General features: G+C 44.7%; 1 protein-coding gene across 3 annotated transcripts in view; it reads right to left on the bottom strand.

The window, feature by feature from the left end:
- Window positions 1–16,802: 16,802 nt before the first annotated feature.
- The window catches only part of ptpn2b (protein tyrosine phosphatase non-receptor type 2b), a 101,353-nt gene continuing 90,989 nt past the window's right edge, over window positions 16,803–27,166 (bottom strand). For all 3 annotated transcript variants that reach the window (XR_011933486.1, XM_072468430.1, XM_072468431.1), the window contains one exon: window positions 16,803–17,100. Coding sequence is in view for 2 of the 3 variants with exons in the window: in XM_072468430.1 (XP_072324531.1) it covers window positions 16,996–17,100 (105 nt within the window). In the remaining variant the exon portion in view is untranslated. The remainder of the gene's footprint in view (window positions 17,101–27,166) is intronic.

Genomic DNA, 27,166 nt, shown 5'->3' with positions numbered 1-27,166 from the left:
AATCGGATCTATTTGTGCCTCCTAAATGAGACTCCGAAATTGAAATTGCGCATCCATAGCCATTTGTATATTAAATATGCAATGTAACTTGTTAACATCCATTTCGTGAATCCCGAGTTGAACTGAATTGGTTCAACGCGATCATTTAATTTTTATCGCTCCTTAAATATGGTTTATTCATTAATAAATTAGGGGGGAAAAATCATCAATTATCACATTTTTTTGCTTATACTTCATTACTTTAGGTAGTTTTACAAAGATTCTGTTTGCCGATGTAGGAATAAATATGCAGTAAGAACTTGAGCCACATCGTCTGAGGAGGTGTCAGATTTGATTTCTGTGGGCAGCAAGGTGAATTATTATATAGAATTTTATATAGATGAATTTTTTATATAGGTGGTGCAGTGGTTAGCACTGCTGCCTCACGGCGCTGAGGACACAGGTTCGATCGCGGCCCTGGATCACTGTCCATGTGGTGTTTAGAGGATGAATCATCTCCATCCATTGAAATGGATATTTTGCATTTTTAGAACGATCTAATGACACTTGGTGCATTAATATCATCTCACAATTCGATAATGAAACCACAGAAAACATCAAGCAAGGCAGCATGCATATTTCCACTCTTTGTGAAAGTTTTTTCTCTGTCAAGCTTCCACCTATTCCATTCAATGCAAATGTTGAACTATGGGTGTTAGCACCCCCCGGTATAACTGCAATGTGGTCGTTATTTCTTCACAGGCATCTCGTGTTCTCATCAATTATGTGGGATCTGAACATTGTAATGATGTGCATAAGCAATTCTATATGTTAACATGTCGGCCCTCCAACCAGCAGGTGGCAGTAGAGATGTGCCACGTGACACTGCAGCCTTAATTACATTGTCAGAGAGATCTAGGTGTACAGGTCCACAGGTCACTGAAAGTGGCAACACAGGTGGAGAATGTAGTCAAGAAGGCATACGGCATGCTTGTCTTCATTGGCCGGGGCATTGAGTATAAAAATTGGCAAGTCGTTGCAGCTGTATAGATCCTTAGTTAGGCCACACTTGGAGTATAGTGTTCAATTCTGGTCGCCACACTACTGGAAGGATGTGGAGGCTTTAGAGTGTGTGCAGAAGAGATTTACCAGAATGTTGCCTGGTATGGAGGGCATTAGCTATGAGGAGAGGTTGAATAAACTTGGTTTGTTCTCACTGGAACAAAGGAGGTTGAGGGGCAACCAGATAGAGCTCTACAAAATCATTTGGGGCATAGATAGAGTGGATAGTCAGAGTCTTTTTCCCAGGGTAGAGGGGTCAATTACCCGGCGGCATAGGTTTAAGGTTTGAGGGGCAAGGTTTAGAGGAGATGTACGAGGCAAGTTGTTTACACAGAGTGTAGTGGGTGCCTGGAACTCTGCCGGAGGAGGTGGTGGAAGCAGGGACGATAGTGCCGTTTAAGGGGCATTATGACAAATACATGAATAGGATGGGATTAGAGGGAAACGGACCCCATAAGTGTCGAAGATTTTAGTTTAGACGGGCAGCATGGTCAGCGCAGGCTTGGAGGGCTGAAGGGCCTGTTCCTGCGTTGTACTTTTCTTTGTTCTCAAGGAGTCGGGTTAGGAGACACCATGGATAGTTGTGTTTAGTGTTAGCTCTCATAGTTATCAACAGTTTGTAGTTTAGTAGTATTAGTATTGTTTTTGTTCCCACATTATTGTAATTTAATAAATCTTTAACTAGTTACAAACTAGACGTTTTCTGGTGCACTGACTCAATCATTGCAATGCACTAGAACGTAACATGGTACCAGAAGTGGTGATCTACTGATTGAAGATCAAAGTAAAGAATTAGGAAACAGTCCTACTAAAAGAAAATCTACTCTCAAACGAAAAGTATCAAAAGAACACCTCTCAACGCTCAACTGGTCACCGAAGCAAAAGATGGATAGTTTGAAAACACCACAAAGTCTTTGTGTCCCCGTAACCAATATCCAATTGCCATAAGAGCAAAAGATATAGAAACAGAATTAGGCCATTCAGCCCCATCAAGTCTGCTCCACCATTCAATCATGGCTATATTTTCCTCACGCTTCATTCTGATTTTCCTGCATTCTCCTCATAACCCCTGATATTCTTATTAATCAAGAAATCTCCTTATTCATCAAGAACACCAAATTTGTGTTCGAGGTCCTGTTACCTACAGGGCTACAGACCAAGAGCTGGAAGGTGGACTTGGACCGAATAGTTCTTTTAGATAGCAGGAGTAGACAATTTAGCCTCTCAAGCCTGCTCCACCGTTCAACACGATCAGGGCTGATCTCATCATGGACTCAACTCAACATCATGGACTCAACTCAACAACATGGCCAAGAGAAAATATCAAACCAAGCTAGCGTCACAGACAGACTCTCGGCGGATGTGGCAAGGCCGAAACAACATAACGGGCTACAAAGCGAAGTCGAGCAGTATCTCCGGCAGCAGCGCACCCCTCCCCGATGAACTCAATGCATTCTATGCTCGGTTCGAGCAGGAAACCAACAATCCGCTGTCGATGCCCCAGCAGCTCATAACTCACCCATACCCACCATCACGGCCTCCGAAGTCAGATTGGCCTTCCTGAAAGTGAACCCTCGGAAGGCGACGGGCCCGGACGGGATCCCTGGTCGTGCACTCAGAGTCTGCGCGGACCAGTTGGCAGATGTGTTTGCGGACATCTTTCACCTGTCCGTACTCCACTCAGAGGTCCCCACCTGCTTCAAGAAGACCACCATCATACCGGTACCAAAGAAGAACCAGGCAACGTTCCTCAATGACTACCGTCCGGTGGCCCTGACAGCAGTCGTAATGAAGTGCTTTGAGAGGTTGGTCATGAAGCACATCACCTCCATACTCCCAGAACGCCTTGATCCACTGCAATTCCATACTGCCATAACCGGTCCACAGCAGACGCCATTTCCCTAGCCGTACACTCATCCCTAGAGCATCTCGAAAACAAGGACTCCTACATCAGACTCCTATTTATTGACTACAGCTCCACATTCAACACCATAACCCCAGCCAAGCTCATATCAAAGCTCCAAAACCCAGGACTTGGTTCCTCACTCTGCAACTGGATCCTCGACTTTCTGACCCACAGACCACAAGCAATAAGAATAAACAACACCTCCTCCACAATAGTCCACAATACCGGGGCCCCGCAAGGCTGCGTATTTAGCCCCCTACTCTAGTCCCTGTACACACACGACTCGTGGCAAAATTTGGTTCCAACTCCATCTACAAGTTTGCTGACGATACGACCATAGTGGGCCAGATCTCGAATAATGACGAGTCAGAATACAGGAGGGAGATAGAGAACCTAGTGGAGTGGTGCAGTGACAACAATCTCTCCCTCAATACCAGCAAAACTAAAGAGCTGGTCATTGACTTCAGGAAGCAACGTACTCTACACACTCCTGTCAGCATCAACGGGGCCGAGGTGGAGATGGTTAGCAGTTTCAAATTCCTAGGGGTACACATCACCAAAAATCTGTCCTGGTCCACCCATGTCAACGCTACCACCAAGAAGGCACAACAGCGCCTATACTTCCTCAGGAAACTAAGGAAATTTGGCATGTCCACATTAACTCTTACCAACTTTTACAGATGCACCATAGAAAGCAGCCTATCTGGCTGCATCACAGCCTAGTATGGCAACTGCTCGGCCCAGGACCGCAAGAAACTTCAGAGAGTCGTGAACACAGCTCAGTCCATCACACGAACCTGCCTCCCATCCATTGACTCCATCTACACCTCCCGCTGCCTGGGGAAAGCGAGCAGCATAATCAAAGACCCCTCCCACCTGGCTTACTCACTCTTCCAACTTTTTCCATCGGGCAGAAGATACAGAAGTCTGAGAACCCGCACAAACAGACTCAAAAACAGCTTCTTCCCCACTGTTACCAGACTTCTGAACAACGCTCTTGTGGACTGACCTCATTAACACTACACCCTGTATGCTTCATCTGATGCCGGTGTTATGTAGTTACATTGTGTACCTTGTGTTGCCCTATTTTTTTTTAATAAATATTTTATTGAAAGTTTTTGGTCAACCAACACAGTACATTGTGCATCCTTTACACAATATTATAACAACACAAATAACAATGACCTATTTTATAAACAAAAAATGAATAAATAACAAAAATGAAAACTAACCCTAATTGGCAACTGCCTTATCACAAGTAACACTCTCCAAAAATATAATTTAACAGTCCAATATATAATTATCTGTCGCAATGACCTATACATATTATACAGTATATATTAACAACCCTGAGAGTCCTTCTGGTTCCTCCTCCTCCCCCACCCCCCCCCCCGCCCCCCACCCCCGATCCTGGGCTGCTGCTGCTGCCTTCTTTTTTCCATTCCATCTATCTTTCTGCGAGGTATTCGACGAACGGTTGTCACCGCCTGGTGAACCCATGAGCTGACCCCCTTAGAAGGAACTTAATCGGCTCTAGCTTTATAAACCCTGCCATGTCATTTATCCAGGTCTCCACCCCCGGGGGCTTGGCTTCTTTCCACATTAACAATATCCTGCGCCGGGCTACTCGGGACGCAAAGGCCAAAACATCGGCCTCTCTCGCCTCCTGCACTCCCGGCTCTTGTGCAACCCCAAATATAGCCAACCCCCAGCTTGGTTCGACCCGGACCCCCACTACTTTTGAAAGCACCTTTGTCACCCCCATCCAAAACCCCTGTAGTGCCGGGCATGACCAAAACATATGGGTATGATTCGCTGGGCTTCTCGAGAACCTCGCACACCTATCCTCCACCCCAAAAAATTTACTGAGCCGTGCTCCAGTCATATGCGCCCTGTGTGATACCTTAAACTGAATCAGGCTTAGCCTGGCACACTAGGACGACGAGTTTACCCTGCTTAGGGCATCTGCCCACAGCCCCTCCTCGATCTCCTCCCCCAGCTCTTCTTCCCATTTCCCTTTTAGTTCATCTACCATAGTCTCCCCTTCGTCCCTCATTTCCCTATATATATCTGACACCTTACCATCCCCCACCCATGTCTTTGAGATTACTCTGTCCTGCACCTCTTGTGTCGGGAGCTGCGGGAATTCCCTCACCTGTTGCCTCGCAAAAGCCCTCAGTTGCATATACCTGAATGCATTCCCTTGGGGCAACCCATATTTCTCGGTCAGCGCTCCCAGACTCGCGAACTTCCCATCCACAAACAGATCTTTCAGTTGCGTTATTCCTGCTCTTTGTCACATTCCATATCCCCCATCCATTCCCCCCGGGGCAAACCTATGGTTGTTTCTTATCGGGGACCCCCCCAAGGCTCCAGTCTTTCCCCTGTGCCGTCTCCACTGTCCCCAAATCTTCAGTGTAGCCACCACCACCGGGCTTGTGGTGTAGTTCCTCGGTGAGAACGGCAATGGGGCTGTCACCATAGCCTGTAGGCTAGTCCCCCTACAGGACGCCCTCTCTAATCTCTTCCACGCCGCGCCTTCCTCCTCTCCCATCCACTTACTCACCATTGAAATATTAGCGGCCCAATAATACTCACTTAGGCTCGGTAGTGCCAGCCCCCCCTATCCCTGCTACGCTGTAAGAATCCCTTCCTCACTCTCGGGGTCTTCCCGGCCCACAAAAAACCCATGATGCTCTTTTCAATCCTTTTAAAAAAAGCCTTCGTGATCACCACCGGGAGGCACTGAAACACAAAGAGGAATCTCGGGAGGACCACCATCTTAACCGTCTGCACCCTCCCTGCCAGTGACAGGGATACCATATCCCATCTCTTGAAATCCTCCTCCATTTGTTCCACCAACCGCGTTAAATTTAACCTATGCAATGTGCCCCAATTCTTGGCTATCTGGATCCCCAGGTAACGAAAGTCCCTTGTTACCTTCCTCAACGGTAGGTCCTCTATTTCTCTACTCTGCTCCCCTGGATGCACCACAAACAACTCACTTTTCCCCATGTTCAATTTATACCCTGAAAAATCCCCAAACTCCCCAAGTATCTGCATTATTTCTGGCATCCCCTCCGTCGGGTCTGCCACGTATAGTAGCAAATCGTCCGCATACAAAGATACCCGGTGTTCTTCTCCTCCTCTAAGTACTCCCCTCCACTTCTTGGAACCCCTCAACGCTATCGCCAGGGGCTCAATCGCCAGTGCAAACAATAATGGGGACAGAGGGCATCCCTGCCTTGTCCCTCTATGGAGCCGAAAATATGCAGATCCCCGTCCATTCGTGACCACGCTCGCCATCGGGGCCCTATACAACAGCTGCACCCATCTAACATACCCCTCTCCAAAACCAAATCTCCTCAACACCTCCCACAAATAATCCCACTCCACTCTATCAAATGCTTTCTCGGCATCCATCGCCACTACTATCTCCGTTTCCCCCTCTGGTGGGGCCATCATCATTACCCCTAACAGCCTCCGTATATTCGTGTTCAGCTGTCTCCCCTTCACAAACCCAGTTTGGTCCTCGTGGACCACCCCCGGGACACATTCCTCCCCTCTAACCACCGCCTTCAACGCCTCCCAGACCACTCCCACCTGGACCTCCCCATTATCATTGAGTTCCAAGTACTTTTCAATGCACCCCCTCACCCTTAGACACACCCCCTCATCTGCCATTAGTCCCATGTCCATTCTCCAGGGTGGGCGCCCTCCTGTTTCCTCCCCTATCTCCAAGTCTACCCAGTGTGGAGTGTGATCCGAAATGGCTATAGCCGTATACTCCGTTCCCCTCACCTTCGGGATCAACGCCCTTCCCAGCACAAAAAGGTCTATTCGCGAGTAGACTTTATGGACATAGGAGAAAAACGAGAACTCCTTACTCCTAGGTCTGCTAAATCTCCACGGGTCTACACCTCCCATCTGCTGCTGCCGGCCTCCTTCCAGTCCTGGACTTCGACCTATCCAGCCCTGGTTCCAACACCGTGTTAAAGTCTCCCCCCATTATCAGCTTTCCCATCTCTAGGTCCGGAATGCGTCCTAGCATCCGCCTCATAAAATTGGCATCATCCCAGTTCGGGGCATATACGTTTACCAAAACCACTGTCTCCCCCTGTAGTTTGCCACTCACCATCACGTATCTGCCCCCGTTATCCGCCACTATAGTCTTTGCCTCGAACATTACCCGCTTCCCCACTAATATAGCCACCCCCCTGTTTTTCGCATCTAGCCCCGAATGGAACACCTGCCCCACCCATCCTTTGCGTAGCCTAACCTGGTCTATCAGTTTCAGGTGCGTTTCCTGTAACATAACCACATCTGCCTTAAGTTTCTTAAGGTGTGCGAGTACCCGTGCCCTCTTTATCGGCCCGTTCAGCCCTCTCATGTTCCACGTGATCAGCCGGGTTGGGGGGCTTCCTACCCCCCCCCCTTGTCGATTAGCCATCCCCTTTTTCCAGCTCCTCACCCGGTTCCCACGCAGCTGTATCTCCCCCAGGCGGTGCCCCCCCCGCCCATCCCCTCCCATACCAGCTCCCCCCTCTCCCCAGCAGCAGCAACCCAGTAATTCCCCCCTCCCACCCCCCCCCCCCCGCTAGATCCCCCGCTAGCGTAATTACTCCCCCCATGTTGCTCCCAGAAGTCAGCAAACTCTGGCCGACCTCGGCTTCCCCCCGTGACCTCGGCTCGCACCGTGCGACGCCCCCTCCTTCCTGCTTCTCTATTCCTGCCATGATTATCATAGCGTGGGAACCAAGCCCCGCGCTTCTCCCTTGGCCCCGCCCCCAATGGCCAACGCCCCATCTCCTCCACCTCCCCTCCTCCCCCCATCACCACCTGTGGAAGAGAGAAAAGTTACCACATCGCAGGATTAGTACATAAAACTCCTCTTTCCCCACTTTTTAACCCCCCTCTTCACCCCCCACATTCGCCCCACCACTTTGTTCAAATGTTCTTTTTAATAACCCGCTCATTCCAGTTTTTCTTCCACAATAAAAGTCCACGCTTCATCCGCCGTCTCAAAGTAGTGGTGCCTCCCTCGATATGTGACCCACAGTCTTGCCGGTTGCAGCATTCCAAATTTTATCTTCTTTTTATGAAGCACCGCCTTGGCCCGATTAAAGCTCGCCCTCCTTCTCGCCACCTCCGCACTCCAGTCTTGATAAACGCCGATCACCGCGTTCTCCCATTTACTGCTCCGAGTTTTCTTTGCCCATCTAAGGACCATTTCTCTATCCTTAAAACGGAGGAATCTCACCACTATGGCTCTGGGAATTTCTCCTGCTCTCGGTCCTCGCGCCATCACTCGGTATGCTCCCTCCACCTCCAACGGACCCGCCGGGGCCTCCGCTCCCATTAACGAGTGCAGCATCGTGCTCACATATGCCCCGACGTCCGCTCCCTCCGCACCTTCAGGAAGACCAAGAATCCTCAGGTTGTTCCTCCTTGCGTTGTTTTCCAGTGCCTCCAACCTTTCCACACATCGTTTCTGATGTGCCTCATGCGTCTCTGTCTTCACCACCAGGCCCTGTATGTCGTCCTCATTCTCGGCTGCCTTTGCCTTCACGACCCGAAGCTCCCGCTCCTGGGTCTTTTGTTCCTCCTTTAGCCCTTCGATCGCCTGTAGTATCGGGGCCAACAGCTCTTTCTTCATTTCCTTTTTGAGCTCTTCCACACAGCAGTTCAAGAACTCTTGTTGTTCAGGGCCCCATGTTAAACTGCCACCTTCCGACGCCATCTTGGTTTTTGCTTGCCTTCCTTGCCGCTGTTCTAAAGGATCCACTGCATTCCGGCCACTTTCTCCTCCTTTTTTCATCCGTACCCAGGGGGGATTCCCTTCTGGTTTACCGCACAGTGTTTTTAGCCGTCAAAATTGCCGTTGGGGCTCCTATCAAGAGCCCAAAAGTCCGTTTCACCGGGAGCTGCCGAAACGTGCGACTCAGCTGGTCATCGCCGCACCCGGAAGTCTTGTGTTGCCCTATTATGTATTTTCTTTTATTTCCTTTTCTTTTCATGTACTTAATGATCTGTTGAGCTGCTCGCAGAAAAATACTTTTCATTGTACCTCGGTACACGTGACAGTAAACAAATCCAATCCAATCCACTGTCCGCCCATTCTCTGTAACTCTTCGACCCATCTGACTCCTCCTTAAATTTACTCACTGTCCCAGCATCCACCGCACTCTGGGGTAGCGAATTCCACAGATTCACAACCCTTTGGGAGTAGTTTTTCCTCATCTGTTTTAAATTTGCTCCCCCTTATCCTGAGACTGTGGCCTCTCGTTCTAGAATACGCCACAAGAGGGAGCACCTGCTCCATGTCTACTTTATCCATACCTTTTATCATCTTATGGACCTTAATTAGATCTCCCACTCATTCTTCTAAACTCCAGAGAGTATAGACCTAAACTGCTCAATCTCCTCATAAGACAAACCTTTCATCTCTGGAATCATCAATCTAGTGAACCTCCTCTGAACTGCCTCCAATGCCACTACATATTTCCTCAAATAAGGGTAGCAAAACTGCACAATAATAATAAAAATCACTTATGTCGCAAGTAGGCTTCAATGAAGTTACTGCGAAAAGCCCCTAGTCGCCACATTCCGGTGCCTGTTCGGAGAGGCCGGTACGGGAATTGAACCCGCGCTGCTGGCATTACAAACCAGCTGTTTAGCCCACTGTGCTAAACCAGCCCCTCCAAATGCAGCCTCACCAATGCCTTGTACAGTTGCAACAACACTTCTTTACTTTATACTCTATTCCTTTAGCTGTAAGTGCCAACATTCCTTTCTTTCTTTCTTTATTACCTGCTGTACCAAATGTTGCAGTACACCCATGTGTTCCTTGAATGTTTGCCATTACCTATCCACCATCATCCCTTCAAGTAACATTTCCCAATCCATAATAGCCAACTCGTGCCTCATATCATTGGAGTTTTCTTTATTAAGATTCAGGACCCTTTGATTTCAGCAAAAGAGAGAAACACTTTCGGACACAAGCTGCAAGTTCTTCTGTCGTTGCAAGAATAAAAGCTAAACTGAGTGGTACAGACCTGGCTCTTCCCATTAGTTACATCACCTCTAACCCACTAACTGTCTTATGACCACCTTACTAAAACTAAACACAACCCCTCAATTATCTAAACAGGCGACTGTCGGGAGGGTCGTGGAGCTATGCATTCCGGCGTTCCCGATCGCAGGATGTAGTGCCCAACGGCCGCAGCAGCCCGGAGCCGAGCAAGAAAGACCGCCTCCTCCTGACGTCAGCGTGCTGACGCAGGAGAAGATTTTTTTTTGATTCAATGCAGTCTTCCTGCCTGAAGCGACAGCTGACGCCATGTGTTTCGGGTGCAAGAGAGATTCATCCGTTTTGCAGTTGCCAGCAGTGTTGGTGCGAACTCCAAGGTCACTGGTGAACAACCCATGAAGAAGAAGCTGAAAACAGGACAAAGCAGCATATAAAGTTGACGACTCGAGGGGTGGGTTATGAAATGTACTAATGCAAATGAGGATTCAAAGTTCAAGTGTGTTATATGTAGTGAAACACTGGCAAATTAAAGTTTAAAATTTTCAAAACTTCAAAGACATTTGAAGACTATTTATATTTTTGAAGCGATGCAATGAGATCTTAAATCATCAGCTGAAGTCAATATCAGAAATGTTACATTGAATAAAAAAGCGAGTGAGATCGTGAGGACCAAGCAGGCTCACTTGACACATTAAAGGTAAGTGAAAATGGTGGGGTGCGAAGGTTGGCCGCCGTGGGCCGCGAAGGTCGGTTGGCTATTGTCGCAAAGCTCGGCTTCTGCTGTGGGAGGCTGTGACGCCGCTAGTCACAGTCTTCCATTCAGAAAAAATACTTTTCTACTGCTACCCTCTATCTTCTGTGCCCAAGCCAGTTCTGTATCCCTTTCTACTGCTACCCTCTGTCTTCTGTGCCCAAGCCAGTTCTGTATCCAACTTGCCAGCTCTCCTTTGATCCCATGTGATTTCACCTTTTGTACCAGTCTACTAAGAGGTACCTTGTCAAAGTCTATGTATACAACATCTACTGCCTTTCCCTCATCTATCACCTTTGTCACTTCTTCGAAAAACTTGATCAAATTAGTAAGGCACGACCTCCAGTTTCACGTGCACCACTTTAGCGATTACCCTAAACACCTTCTTCCAGTAATCCTGCAGCTTTGGACAGGACCAAAACGTATGAACATTGGTTGCAACATTCACACACATCTTCTACCCCCTCAAAGAGCCGCCCTTGTAAGTTGCGCTCTATATACCACCTTCAGCTGTATCAGCCCCAACCTCACACACGAGGTGGAGATATTCACCCTCCGGAGCACCTCACACCAGAACCCTCCATGCCCTCTCCCAACTCTTCCTCCCACTTTGCCTTGATCCCTTCCAGCGGCACCTTCACCTCTTCCAAAATAGCCCCATAAACCACCGATACTACCCCCTTCTCCAGTCCCCCTGTGGTCAGCACCTCCTCCAGCAATGTGGTAGCTGGTTCTACTGGGAAGCTCTGTATCTCCTTTCTGGCAAAGTCTCGAACCTGCATGTATCTAAATATTACCCCCTGCTCCAGCCCATACTTTGCTCCCAGCTCCTTCAATCCTGCAAACCGACCCCCAAGAAACAAATCTTTTAGTGTCCTAATTCCTTTCTCCTCCCATCTCTGAAAATTTTCATCCCATTTCCCTGGCTCAAATCTATGGTTTCCCCCAAATCGGCATTTCCCTTGACCCTGCCGCTAACCCGAAGTGATGGCGAAACTGCTTCCAAATCCTCGACGCAGCCATTACTACCGGACTCACTGAGTACTTCCCCAGGGCCATTGGGAGCGGCAATGTTGCTAACGCCTTCAATCTTGACCCGAGGCAAAGTATCCATTTGGTATCTCTCTCATTTCCTCTCGTTCCATACATAGATTACCTCCAATATCCTTGAATGGACATTTTATCTGGCTACCCTCTTGCTCTTTACATATGGATCAAACGCCTTGGGATTTTCTTTAATCCTATTTGCCAATAACATTTCATGACCTCTTTTAGCCTTCCTAACTCCTACCTCAAGTTCCTTCCTACTTGCTTTATATTCTTCAAGGGCTTCATCTGTCCTCAGCCTTTTAGACCTAACGAATGCTTCCTTTTTCTTTTTGACAAGGTTCATAATATCCCTCGTTATCCAGGGTTCCCTATACTTGCCACTCTTATCTCTCATCCTCACAGGTACATGCCGGTCCTGAATTCTAATCAACTGACATTTGAAAGCCTCCCACATGTCGGATGTTGATTTTCTCTCAAACAGCCTCACCCAGTTAACACTCTCCAGATCCTGCCCAATGCTGTTGTAATTAGCCTTCCCCCAGTCTAACACCTTCACTTGAGGACCACACTTGTCCTTTTCCAGAAGTAGCTTAAAACTTACAGAATTATGATCACTGTTCCCGAAATTCTGCTGCATCCATGTCTCTAGGGGTCATAGAACATAGAAAAATACAGCACAGAACAGGCCCTTTGGCCCACGATGTTGTGCCGAACTTTTGTCCTAGATTAAGAACAAATTAATCTACACCCCATCATTTTACCGTAATCCATGTACCTAGCCAATAGCTGCTTGAAGGTCCCTAATGTTTCCGAATCAATTACTTCTACAGGCAGCGCATTCAATGCCCCCACTACTCTCTGGGTAAAGAACCTACCTCTGACATCCCCCCTATATCTTCTACCATTCACCTTAAATTTATGTCCCCTTGTAATGGTTTGTAACACCCGGGGAAAAAGTCTCTCTCTACTCTATCTATTCCCCTGATCATCTTATACACCTCTATCAAGTCGCCCCTCATCCTTCTCTGTTCTAATGAGAAAAGGCCTAGCACCCTCAACCTTTCCTCGTAAGACCTACTCTCCATTCCAGGCAACATCCTGGTAAATCTCCTTTGCACCTTTTCCAAAGCTTCCACATCCTTCGTAAAATGAGGCGACCAGAACTGCACACAGTAGTCCAAATGTGGCCGTACCAAGGTTTTGTACAGCTGCATCATCAACTCACGGCTCTTGAATTCAATCCCTCTGCTAATGAACGCTAGCACACCATAGGCCTTCTTCACAGCTCTATCCACTTGAGTGGCAACTTTCAAATCCTCCACATTGCCAAGAACCCTACCGTTAACCCTGTATTCCGCATTCATATTGGTCCTTCCAAAATGGACAACCTCACACTTTTCAGGGTTAAACTCCATCTGCCACTTCTCAGCCCAGCTCTGCATCCTATCTATGTCTCTTTGCAGCCGACAACAGCCCTCCTCACTATCCACAACTCCACCAATCTTCGTATCGTCTGCAAATTTACTGACCCACCCTTCAACTCCTTCATCCAAGTCATTAATGAAAATTACAAACAGCAGAGGACCCAGAACTGATCCCTGCGGTACGCCACTGGTAACTGGGCTCCAGGCTGAATATTTGCCATCCACCACCACTCTGACTTCTATCAATTAGCCAGTTCGTTATCCAACTGGCCAAATTTCCCACTATCCCATGCCTCCTTACTTTCTGCATAAGCCTACCATGGGGAACCTTATCAAATGCCTTACTAAAATTCATGCACACTACATCCACTGCTTTACCTTCATCCACGTGCTTGGTCACCTCCTCAAAGAATTCAATAAGACTTGTGAGGCAAGACCTACCCCTCACAAATCCGTGCTGACTATCCCTAATCAAGCAGTGGCTTTCGAGATGCTCAGAAATCCTATCCCTCAGTACCCTTTCCATTACTTTGCCTACCACTGAAGTAAGACTAACTGGCCTGTAATTCCCAGGGTTATCCCTATTCCCTCTTTTGAACAGGGGCACGACATTCACCACTCTCCAATCCCCTGGTACCACCCCTGTTGACAGTGAGGACGAAAAGATCATTGCCAACGGCTCTGCAATTTAATCTCTTGCTTCCCATAGAATCCTTGGACATATCCCGTCAGGCCCGAGGGACTTGTCTATCCTCAAGTTTTTCAAAATGCCCAACACATCTTCCTTCCTAACAAGTATCTCCTCGAGCTTACCAGTCTGTTTCACACTGCCCTCTCCAACAATATGGCCCCTCTCATTCGTAAATACTGAAGAAAAGTACTCGTTCAAGACCTCTATCTCTTCAGACTCAATACACAATCTCCCGCTACTGTCCTTGGTCGGACCTATCCTCGCTATCCTTCTTCTTCTTAACAAGACATTTAACCTCTCTTGTCAACCATGGTTCCCTCACTTGACCATCTCTCCCCTGCCTGGACCTATTAATGGCCAGGCCCAGGAGCCCAGGTCCTCCTCCCTCTCCACCCCCTTCCGCACCAGGTGCCCAAAGATCCAGCCCACTCCTCCGCCACCCAGCACATCCCGATTCTAGTCATCCCAGCAACCGCACCCTCCTCTTCACCAGCCACCTGAAGTTACATCAGTGGAAGTGCAGCTTCTTGAGCAGCACTCCCTGATGACAGCCGCTATTCCTGACGGGGAGCTAACAGCATGGTGGGTGAACCTGCACCACATAGACTGCAGCGGTTCAAGTTGCAGCTCACCCCCATCTTCTAGAGGGTAATTGGGGATGGACAGCAAATGCTGGCCAAGCCAGAGATGCCCACATCCCACAAAATATTTTTTTTTTTAAATGCTTGATAGAGCTACCTGGCTTTCCATGTCCATCAATTTCATATACCTGCACACAATCAGGAGTGAAGCTATTTGCTGATTAAACTATGATGTTCAATTCTATTTACAACTCTTCCAATAATGCAACTGCCTAGATCAACATACAGCGGGAACTGGACAAATCACACTTGGGCTGATAAGTGTCAGGTAACACAAGTGGAACGTAACATCCATCTCAAACAAGATTAAGCCCAGCCACCTAACCTTGACCATCACCAATTTCAAACGATGCGTGAGGGGACCCCCATTGGATCACTGGAACACTGCTTTGTTAAAACAAAATGTCAATGCTGTACCTATAACATTGACCTCCACATATGACTCAATTTACAGGTGCATCATAGAAAGCATCCTTTCTGGCTGCATCACAGCCTGGCATGGCAACTGCTTGGCCCAAGATCGTAAGAAATTACAGAGTCATGAACACAGCCCAATCCATCACACAAAACCCCCACCCATCCATTGACTCTGTCTACACCTCCCGCTGCCTTGGGAAAGTGGGCAGTATAATCAAAGACCACTCCCCACCTGTGCTCCTCCAATTCTAGTCTCAAGTATGCTGATTTTAATCTCTGTTCCAACCTCCTCCATCGGGCAGGAGATATCAAAGTCTGAGAACACGTGCTAACAGGTTCAAAAACAGCTTCTTTCCCGCTGTTACCAGACTCCTAAACAAAACGACCCTCTTATGGACTGAACTGATCGCTCAACACATCTTCTCTACTGAGTCGTGCTACACTCCGTATGCTTCACCCAATGCCTCTGTCTATGTATTTACATTGTGTATTTTCTGTGTCTGGATGGGTTTCCTCCCACAAGTCCCGAAAGACGCGCTTGTTAGGTGAATTGGACGTTCTGAACTCTCCCTCTATGTACCCGAACAGGCGCCGGGGTATGGTGACTCGGGGCTTTTCACACTTCATTGCAGTGTTAATGTAAGCCTATTGTGACACTAATAAAGATTACTATTATTTATCGTATGTCCTATGTTTTTTTCATGTATGGAACGATCTGTTTGGACTGTACGCAGAACAATACATTTCACTGTAACTCGGTACACATGACAATAAATCAATCAAAAGCAGAGCTGAGGCCGGGTACACTGCAATGGGTGACTCATCTCCTGACCCATCAAAGCCTCTTCACCGTCTACTCCGCACAAGTCAGATTTAAAACTCACCACCTGCCTGAATGGTAACAACACTTAAGCCATGTCAAGACAGAGCTGTCGGCTTGATTGATGTCCGTTACTGGATCTCTCCACCACATGCACACTAACTGATATTACTAATAGGATGCACTGCAGCAATCCAGAGGTTTTTCCAATAGCAGCACCAAGTCTAATGATCTTGAACAGAGGACAAGAGCAGTAGGATCATTGGAACACTGCTGTAAATAAATCACACACCATCTCTACTTGGACAAATATCTCCATTCCTTCATTGTTCATGGGCTGATATCCTAGAATTCATGAGCTTAACAACACTGGGGGAAATATTAACATGAATGCAGCAGTTCAAGGTCACCATCATGAATACGTCTTGCCAACATCACCCATATTCCAAGGACAAAAATATATAATTTAGCTTAATAGAGGGGATAAGAAAATTGACTTCACAGAAATTAAAACTAGCAATGTATGTGTCTGCATTAAATAACTGTATGAATGGAATTAGAAAGCTCACTTGAAACTGGACTTTAAAATTTATCATCACTGTTTTCAAATGCTTCCATGGCCTCACTCATCTCCTTCACGATAGTTGCCTCACACCCCACAATTTTTGGATATCTCTGCTCCTCCAATTCTAGTCTCTTAAGCATCTCGATTTCAAACACTCCACCAGTGGTGGCTATGCTTTCAATTGCTTGGTTCGTAAACTCTGGAATTCCCTCCCTAAACTTCAGTCTTTCAACCCCTCATTTCCCCTTTAAGATATTCCTTAAAATCTACCTCTTTTTGCCCAAGCTTTTTGCCCTAATATCTCATTGGTGTCAAATTTTGCCATACAACATTCCTGCTTTAAGCCGTTACTGAAACTTACATCATGCCAGTGTTGTATAATACTAGCTCCCCCTACAAAACACAAAACAATTTTATTTCAATTCAAAACATTAACACTGTACAAAGGTATAAAAATACAACACAATTAAATGACTAAAGTACAAAGCTTTATTTTATTTTTTTGCAACACAGAGTATAAGCATTATAAAACATGTGACAATACATGAAATCCACTCCCTCTGCAGAAGGTCCCGTGGGGTCAGGTATGTGTTTTATCTCCTGCATCTAGTAGTTTACGCTGTAAACAGTTACATGTGAGGTCTCCTACATAGCAGAATTCACTGTCCTCGTAGGGTTTTTGTTTCTGTTTTCCCACGGCTGATAAAAATAGGTGCAGAATGTGGCATCTGTTCTGTGGAGTTAGCAGTCAGACAGTCTTTAGCCTGTGACATACAATACAGAACATTAAATTTATTTAGTGCAACATTTCCACTGTATCCATACATTAATAAGTACTTCACAGGTATTGCAATCTAGAACACAAGATTTTGCTTCTGTAATGAAGAACTCAGTGGATAAAATTTATGGTCACTGGGGGAATAAGTCATTTGAGTTAAAATTTGTTAGGGTATTCACTCAGATCACAACACCTGACATGTGGAACTTCAGGTTCCAGATAAGTTAAAACAACTGTTGTGTTATTTGCTAATGTATGGGATCTAAATCTGTCTGAAGCTTAGGTTTTTGAATTTTACCACATGTACAGAGTGAATCAGTCTGCTAATGGAATCTTAGCAAATGTAGAACCATTTCAATGCTTTCTTTCACTTTGGATGCAACATTTGGCCAATGTGATTAATACATTACATTATAGGATGCAATTTTCAGAATTTTGAAACAGGTTATAAAACTTAGTATGTTTTAATAAAGAGAAGTGGAACACTACCAAGGATTTAAAATAATTTTAATACCTTAAATAGAAAAACAACCTAAATATGACTGGCATTTGCACACGGTTCCATGTGTGATTTGCTATTTTTCATTATACGCATTAATACAGAATTGGAAGAAAATATTAAACAGTAAATTTGTGTATTAGGACTAAATTTCCAAATAGTTACTTTGCAAAGATAATCTAAAATGTTTGCATAAACAACTGCATAAGCAGATTTGCCAACCAATCGGAACCCTTTGCTCACGCAATAGAACCTCTCGTTCCCCCTTTGAAATTTGGTACTCTTGCACCTGCCCTGATGATGCAAGTCGAAACGCTTCAACAGCATGTGTCTTTTCTTTCCAGTAACGCATCATTGAGAATGTGAAAATTCATCTAGAATTTTATCTTTAATTCCAATATTCAAAAGTGCTAACCATCATATGAAACATTATATTGCAATGATATCACATATTATATACAAAGATTTGTCCTCCAAAAACATAATAAAAGCTATATTAGAATAAAACCACTAACAATAAGAATTATGATATCCTTGGCAATATATTTCCAAATATACCTTTTAAAAGTTTAAATTTCTCAACTATTTCCTCTCAAGAATGAATTTGAAGGGAACCATCGTTTTGTTTTTAATGTGCAACTAGAAGCTTAATTAATGGCATAGAATTTACAGTGCAGGAGGAGGCCATTCAGCCCATTGAGTCTGCACCAGCCCTTGGAAAGAGCACCCTGCTGAAGCCCAAATCTCCACTCTATCCCTGTAACCCAAGCGAACATTTTTGGACACGAAGGGCAATTTAGCATGGCCAATCCACCTTACCTGCATACCTTTGGACATGGATTCAAAAACATAGTTCCATAGCCTAGCCTGATAATTTCCGGAGTTAACGCGGGAATCACAATCTATATTATTATTAAAATTCCTGCAGGTGACTCAAACTTCCTGTCCATTATCATTTAATATAGTGAGTCACACTCAGTCAACATTTAATGTTAAAATGACTTAGTTCAACATTTAAATTAGTTTGTGAACATTATAATAGCAAAACCATTTCCCAACATTTTTTAATTGTTTGTTGGGTGAATATTTTTGAAATTAAAATTACCAGACATTTGTTACTCTCTCAAAAATTCAAAATGTTAGAATTTTGTCAATTACATTGAAACTATCCATTAAATGTTTTTAAACCTTTTACTTGAAGACCTTGACTCTCCCAGAAGTTTGGCTGGGACTTGAAAATGAAATGAAATGAAAATCACTTATTGTCACAAGTAGGCTTCAAATTAAGTTACTGTGAAAAGCCCCTAGTCGCCACATTCCAGCGCCTGTTCAGGGAGGCTGGTACGGGAATTGAACCGTGCTGCTGGCCTGCTTTCAAAGCCAGCAATTTGGCCCTGTGCTAAACCAGCCCCTGATACTTGTGCCCAGACTGGTGGTTCTGTTAGCCAAGATCTGAGCATGAACCATATGTACAATTCCCAAAGATGTAGCAGCAACATTTAAGCTGGCCAATATTGTGAGAATGAGATGGAACAATTACGATGAAATATAAGTATCATGGAGGTCAAATTTCAAAAGCTTTATTCAGGAAGAAAGGGATGGGCAAGAGAAAAAAACATGGACAATTTCATTGGTTCCAAAGTGCTTTGGGATGCCCCAAGTTTGTGAAATGCATACTGTTTAGAATTGTATTAAAAGCCTTAAATAGGTCAAATGTGTGAGTGCGCGTGACAGAGAACGAAAGAAATAAACATGTATCACTGATTAGTGATTGCTTTAAATGGCTGTCTAATTTTTAAATACTCTAATGGCTTTTGAGAGCTATTCAGCCGAGGGAGATGGATTTGCACTCAAATGCATAACCACTGATCCCAATTTTAATTCTTACAAAAACACAGTTGAACAGAAATGAGTTGAACTTTAAAGAAAACAAAGCCTTTAATGATTTAGCTTGACAGTGAGAAAACCGATGGAGACCATAATGCAGGATGAGATAAATATACACTTCGAGAAAAATAAATTGATACTAGACAGTCAATATGGCTTTATCAAGGGCAGGTTATGTCCGCCAAATTTAATTGAGTTCTTTGACGAGGTGACAATGCAGTGGATGAAGGTAGTGCTGTGGATGTTGTACATATGGACTTTAGAAAGCATTTGATACAATGCCACGTGGCAGGTTGGTTAGCGAATTAAAAATGTTTGGGATTAATGGGTCCTTGGCAGCATGGATTAGAAGTTGGTTGAGAGATAGGAAACAGGGGAGATATAGATGGGCATTTCTCAGACTGGAGACGAGTTGAAAGTGGTGTTCCCCATGGCTCAGTGCTGGGACCCTTGCTTTTTTGGATTTATACAAATGATTTAGAAGTGGCTGTTGAGGGCAAAATCTCTAAATTTGCAGATGATACTTAGCTAGGGAGAATAGTGAATTGTGAGGATGACGCTGAGCGACTTCAGAGAAACATTGAAAAGTTGGCCAAATGGGCAGATATCTGGTAGATGAACCTCAGTGCAACGAAATGTCAGGTAATGCACTTTGGTGGAAGAAACATGTGGGGACAATATAGGCTCAATGGTACAACTTTGAGGGAGTACAAGAGCAGAGGGACGTCAGGGTTCAAGTTCATAATTTTCTGAAGGTGGCCAGGCAAGTTGAAACAGTTGTTAATAAGGCTTTTTGCATCCTTGGGTTTATGTCATAGAATTTACAGTGCAGAAGGAGGCCATTCGGCCCATCGAGTCTGCACCGGCTCTTGGAAAGAGCACCCTACCCAAGGTCAACACCTTCACCCTATCCCCATAACCCAGTAACCCCACCCAACACTAAGGGCAATTTTGGACACTAAGGGCAATTTAGCATGGCCAATCCACCTAACCTGCACATCTTTGGACTGTGGGAGTAAACCGGAGCACCCGGAGTAAACCCACGCACACACGGGGAGGACGTGCAGACTCCGCACAGACAGTGACCCAAGCCGGAATCGAACCTGGGACCCTGGAGCTGTGAAGCAATTGTGCTATCCACAATGCTACCGTGCTGCCCGTGAATAGAGGTTTTGAGTGTAAAAGCAAGGAAGTTCTGCTGCAACTCTATAAATCATTGGTCAGACCACATTTGAAGTATTGTGTTCAGTTGTGGGCGTGCTATTAAGGAAGGATGTTGAAGCCCTGGAGAGAATGCAGAGGAGATTTACTAGAACAATATCAGGAATGTGGAATTTTAGATACAAGGAAAGATTGGAGAAATTGGGCTTGTTCTCCTTGCAGCAGAGAAGATTAAGAGGCAACCTTATTGAGGTGTTCAAAATTATGAACAATTTTGACAGGGTAAAGAAGGATATTCGGTTTCCAATAGTTGGTATGTCAGTGACTAGGGGGTCACTATTTCAAGATGGTCAGCAAAAGAGCTCGGAGTGAGATGAGGAGAGAGTTGTTGGGATTTCGAATGCGCTACCTGGGAGAATGGTGGAGGTGGATGCCATAGGAGGTTTCAAAAGAGAGCTGGACACATTTGAAAGTGATGAGGGCTGGGGAATGGTACTAGCCGTGTAGCACTTTTGGAAACCGGTGCAGACACGATGGGCCGAATGGCCTCCTTCTGTGCTGTAAATAACAATATATAGCTCATTCATGCTTAAGATATAAATATTCCAACAGAGGACAATGAGAGGAGCTGCTGGTGGGAAATGTGGAAGGGGTGATAGAGAGACTGCAAGAAAGAGAAAAACTAGTTTGGTTTACGTAGTGCCTTCTACAAAGGAGTACTATTGAGTGCTTCACAGCTGAGTAATTATCGTCTCAATTTTAGTCACTTGTTTTGAGGGAAAACACAGCGACCAATTAGCACGCAACGTTTCCCATTAGAACGAGATGAAAACGGTGTAGTTGCAGTACAGTGCTGGGAGTGTGTTGAACTGTCTTCCAGATAAGATGTTAAACTTAGGCCTCATTTGCTATTTCTAATGAACACAAGAGATCCTGTGGCATTATTTTGAAGAAGAGCAGGGAAGTTATCCTTGTTGTCCTGGGTCAATATTTATTCTCAGTCAATATCTTATCACTATCGTACTGCCGCATGCAAATTGACTTCCACATTTCCTACCTTACAATAGTGAGTACACTTCAAAAGTATCTCATTGGTTGTAAAGCACTTTGAGATGTCAATTGGTTGTGCAAGGCACTTAATATATGCAAGTCACTTTTTTTCATTGTTGGCAGAAGAGTCCCAAGATGCCCCTGGCCTGATGGCAGACACAATGAGTTCATAGAATATTATTTCCCAGAGCCTGGATTCAGTGCAAGGCACACGTCAATGAGCTTCAAGGGTGAGTGCAGCTCTTTTATAGCTCCAATTCTCTCAACTACACCAAGCAGTCAACCCCATTTGCCAAGTCCTTCACAAACAATTACAAGGATACAATACACTATTTCCTATTCAAAACATACCCACATTTTTCTTAATCCCTTTGTACATTCTTACAAACAGACAAATTCAAATTAGGAGCAGACGTAGGCCACTCCGCCCCTCGCGCCTCCTGCGCCATTCAAGACCACGTTTGATCTGATTGTAACCTCAACTCTACATTCCCACTTATCTACGATAACTTTTCATCCCTTGCTCATCAAGATTCTATCTAGCTCTACCTTAAAAATATTCAAAGACTCTGCGTTTGCCACATTGTGATGAAGGGAGTTTCAGAGATTCTCAACCCTCGGAGGAACATTTTCTCCTCATCTCAGTTTTACTTGGGCAATCCATTATTTTCAAACAGTGATCCCTAGTCCGAGATTCTCTCACAAGAGAAAACATCCTTTCGACATCCACTCTGGCAAGACCTCTCAATAAGACCTAATGGCATTCTGTTCTCTCATGGCAGCAACTACAAAGCAATTCCACTTCTCTCACTCCATAAATAAAAACAGAAAGTGTTGGAAAAAAATCAGGAGGTCTTGTAGCCTCTGTGGAGAGAAACAAAGTTAAGATTCAAGTGGTTCTTCTTCAATTTTAGCACAGATGCTGGTTTAGCACAGTGGGCTAAACAGCTGGCTTGTAAGGCAGAACAAGGCCAGCAGTGCGGGTTCAATTCCCGTACCGGCCTCCCCAAACAGGCGCCGGAATATGGCCACCAGGGGCTTTTCACAGTAACTTCATTGAAGCCTACTTGTGACAATAAGCAATTATTATTAATTCCAAGATAGACTCAATGTCCACACAGCCCATATGCAAATGTTTATGTGCAACATTTGCATTATTACAGAATATTAATAATGGCAAAACAGGAAATAAATTAGGCATATCTAAATGAGAGAAACTGGAAAAATTGCCGATTAACGTGACAAAGATGATGAAATGAAACATGAAAATAATTCAGGAATTTCATGGAGTCAAGATGCCAAAACTAAGGTTGCATAAACAACTAAAAAGGACAACAGTTAAAAAAATTATGAAATTATAAATAGATTATGACCAGTTAATGTTAGTTTCTTCCGACGCTCCTCTCAATAGGTGAAGTCTCCTGTTTTTATGCTCTACACACGTACCTGCTCATCAAATAAACTGAATCACTAAACAGGTTTTTGATGCGAGTAGCAAATGACTTGCACTGGTCTGTAGACTTTTTGTGGGTTTGAAGGGCAAGTTACAGTCGAGAGGCGAACAAACAGCTCAGCACCCTCGGTGCATCTCCTTAACCAATCAGATTGAAGAACTGTTCACAAGCAGCACAGCAATTGTAGTTAGAATGGCGAATTCAGTGTTAGACCAGAAAGTGCAATAGGCAGAGGGAACAAAAGATTGGATGAAGAGAGTGATGAGAATGAAAGCAAAACTTTCAAAAAAACCTTTTTTCAAAATCTCCAACAATAATTAAAAGCAGAAGGAATGAGACTTCACAGTGCTACAGAGGTTGCATAGCAGTAACTAAGAACCACTCCACCAAAGGATTTCTATGCCCTAACTTTCTGTGGCAAGTTTAACACATGTCTACAATGCAAATACAAGAATGTCACACCGTTTAACACACTTGACTGGAGACCCAGTCGGCTAGATGCAAATTTTGAATAGCTTAGGATGGAGTGGTACATTTCCTATAGCAAAGTCTGGATTTTCACATTTAACTGCCGGGCAGCACGGTAGCATGGTGGTTAGCACAGTTGCTTCACAGCTCCAGGGTCCCAGGTTCGATTCCCGGCTTGGGTCATTGTCTGTGCGGAGTCTGCACGTTCTCCCTGTGTGTGCGTGGGTTTCCTCCCACAGTCCAAAGATGTGCAGATTAGGTGGATTGGCCATGATAAATTGCCCTTAGTGTCCAAAATTGCCCTTAGTGTTGGGCGGGGTTACTGGGTTATGGGGATAGGGTGGAGGTGTGGGCTTGGGTAGGGTGCTCTTTCAAAGAGCTGGTGCAGGCTCGATGGACCGAATGGCCTCCTTCTGCACTGTAAATTCTATGTAAACTGTACATCTCTGCTCTCCAACAAAGCCCAAATCCAATAAATTAATTTTTTTCAAGTTGCTTTCCGCAGAAAGAACTGTTACTTGTTCATAGTCACTGCTTCAGTTAAATGCTCCTTACCTTCAAATTAAATGTTCAAGGAACACGGGGTCTGCAATAGGCTTTCAAGCCACAATATATCATAGTGGCTTGCAAAGTGCTTTGAAGTATGCAATATCTAGATTGGCACCTTTACAGAGCACAACCTAAAAGCAAGATTAATGAGAACACAGATGATCTAACTTAATTCAACCACGAGTGTAGATCATAATTCAGCCAGTAAACGGTTTTTAGGGATGCATTTTTTAAAATGGTTCCTTTTTCCAATGGATAAGAAAATAAGTGCTCAGAAGTTCAACTGAAGTGCTTAAGTGAGATTCAGTGTTAAAATATATGTAGCAACATTAAAGACCCCTATTCTGAGTGTGTGTTCAGCTCACCAACTTTTTTTTTTTAAATTAAAAGCACGGAATAGATTTTCACCAATTATGTTTGGCACTGGCAATGTTCAGGTTCAAATAGCAACATTGCAATTGCTACTCGCGTGCCTTGAGTGAGCGGAAAGATTACTAAAAGGATTTTAAAACAGGAAGGAAGGATTGCATGGATTAATATTGGGCGAATCTTGCAGAAGTAAAACTAGAAGCACCGGTTGCCTATATGAGAACCTGACCGAGGAATAGCGAGCAGCCGGCGGCTAGATCTGGGGATACAATGGCATACAGGATGAAAATGGAATAAATTGAAGGATGGAAAAAATACATAGAAAATGCTCATTATTTCCTGTTCTCATCTCAAGGTATTAACCGTATGTATTGGTGGGCATGTGGTTCAAAGTCTTGGTACCATGTGGTCATTCCATTTCTTAGGTGCCTCAGAAGCAAGGGTCTGTACATTGTTCAATTGGGAACTTTGCCGGAAGGTCAGTACTTATGTGCAGATATCGTGCATTCCTACTTCATGCTCTCTTCCCCTTTTATTGGATTCTGTGTTTTGGATTCACTTGGAGGGCCGTGACAGTAAAGTGTTTGCTAAATTCAAAGGTTTGAAACTGCACATTATAGAATCATCATAGATTCCCTACAGTGCAGGAGGCCATTTGGCCCATCAAGTCTGCACCGACTCTTTGAAAGAGCATGCTACCTCAGCCAAAGAGTGCCAATGGAATTTAACCATCAAAAGTGTGAGGTAATTTTGGGAGGACTAACGAAGCAAGGGAATATAATGAATGGTCAGATCCGAGGAAGTACAGAGGATCAAAGGTACCTTGGTGTGCAGGTTCATAGATCTCTGAAGACAGCAGGTTAGGTAGATACGTTGGTTAAGGCTTCTGGGATTCTTGTCTTTATTAATCGAGGCATTGAATCTAAGAGTAGGGAGGTTATGCTTGAGCTGTATAAAATGCCGGTTAGGCCTCAGATGGAGCTGTGTGTGCAGTTCTGGTCACCACACTACAGGAAGGAAGTGATTGCACTGGAGAGGGCGTAGAGGAGATTCACCAGGATGTAGCCTGGGATGGATCGTTTCAGCTATCAAGAGAGACTGGATTGTCTGGGGCTGATTTCCCCGGAGCAGAGAAAACTGAGGGGGGGACCTGATTGAGGTGTATAAAATTATAAGGGACATAGTTGGGGTGGATAGGAAGAACTTTTCCCCTTAGTGGAGGGGTCAATAATCAGGGGGCATTGATTTAAAGTAATGGGCAGGAGGTAAAGAGGAGATTGGAGGAAAAACCTTTTCACCCAGAGGTGGTTAGAATCTGGAACTCACTGCCTGAAAGGGCAGTAGAGGCAAGAACCCTCAACCTTTAAGAAGTATTTAGATGAGCACCCAAAACGCATACAAATGTTGGAAATGGGATTAGAATAGTTAGGTGCTCGACACGATGGGCCATAAGGCCTCTTTTCCAGGCTGTAAAATGCCATGTCTCTATGAGGACCTGACGGAGCAGGCCCGTCAAAGTGCACCTCAGCACAAGTCAGGGGTTTCAAGAAACATCTGGAAAATTTGGGAGGGAGGGAAACAATGGTTAAAACAGCCTGTAACAAATCACTGAAGCTTTGATAAAGCATCAAGAGTTCAACAATAATAAAAACAGAAATTCTCAGCAGGTCAGGCAGCACCTGAGCTTTCAACTTCTCTTTCTCTCCCTTTACTTTCCACCCGCCTTCACGAGGCTGGAACCGATTTGTCATGTCAAAGCTCAAATCTGCTAAAATGAACGACACGCTTAGAAAGCAGATTTCAAGAATCACCACCTGCCTCTTTTTCCTTCCTCAGTCACGTTCTCATCTTTCCCATTCGCTTGCAGATCGTGAGTAATTATCCAAAGATTTTATATGTCAATGTACAAAATGGCCAAAGCTTCCCTGGAGGGAGCATCATTTCATCTTCCCATTAGAAATCATGAAGGGAAACTGCCTCAATAGAAAATGTGTGCCTTTAACAGCAACCTAATCATAAATACCAGCAATATTTCAGGTAATCTTCCTGGAGCCGCAATTATTTTGGTTCCATTAGATTGTGATTTAATTAATTTGCTACACAATATTATAATAGGAATAGTATGAAGGTATTGCCCAATAAAATGCTTGCTGAATGCATAGATTTTGCTACAACATATTGCACCAAGGAATGATGCCACATCAACATAACTGCAGTTTTTCATGTACCAATCTCCTAATCTTAACCATGCATCAGGGAATAATCTAGCAGCTGCTTCGACCATGGTGAAGGTGTGAGGAAATAATATTTAAAAAAAAAAAAAAATTTGGAGTACCCAATTATTTTCTTAACCAATTAAGGGTCAATTTAGCGTGGCCAATTCACCTAACCTGCACATCTTTGGGTTGTGTGGGTGAGACCCACAGTGAGAATGTACAAACGATACGATAACTTATATATTGCTTTAACTTTATTTCATTACACTATGAGGTTTGTAAGATTGTGATATTTTGAACTGTCTTTAAATTCAGGTTAAAATGAAGGGGGTCATGTGACTATTCCAAATTCCACCTGATAACAAGCCCGGCTTAGTCGAGGGAAAGGATCGGCTGAGC

This window comes from Scyliorhinus torazame, chromosome 11, assembly GCF_047496885.1.
Source record: "Scyliorhinus torazame isolate Kashiwa2021f chromosome 11, sScyTor2.1, whole genome shotgun sequence".
In the NCBI taxonomy this organism is placed as follows: domain Eukaryota; kingdom Metazoa; phylum Chordata; class Chondrichthyes; order Carcharhiniformes; family Scyliorhinidae; genus Scyliorhinus; species Scyliorhinus torazame.
Note: the sequence above shows the minus strand (reverse complement) of the source record. Positions and strands in the feature narration are given on the sequence as shown.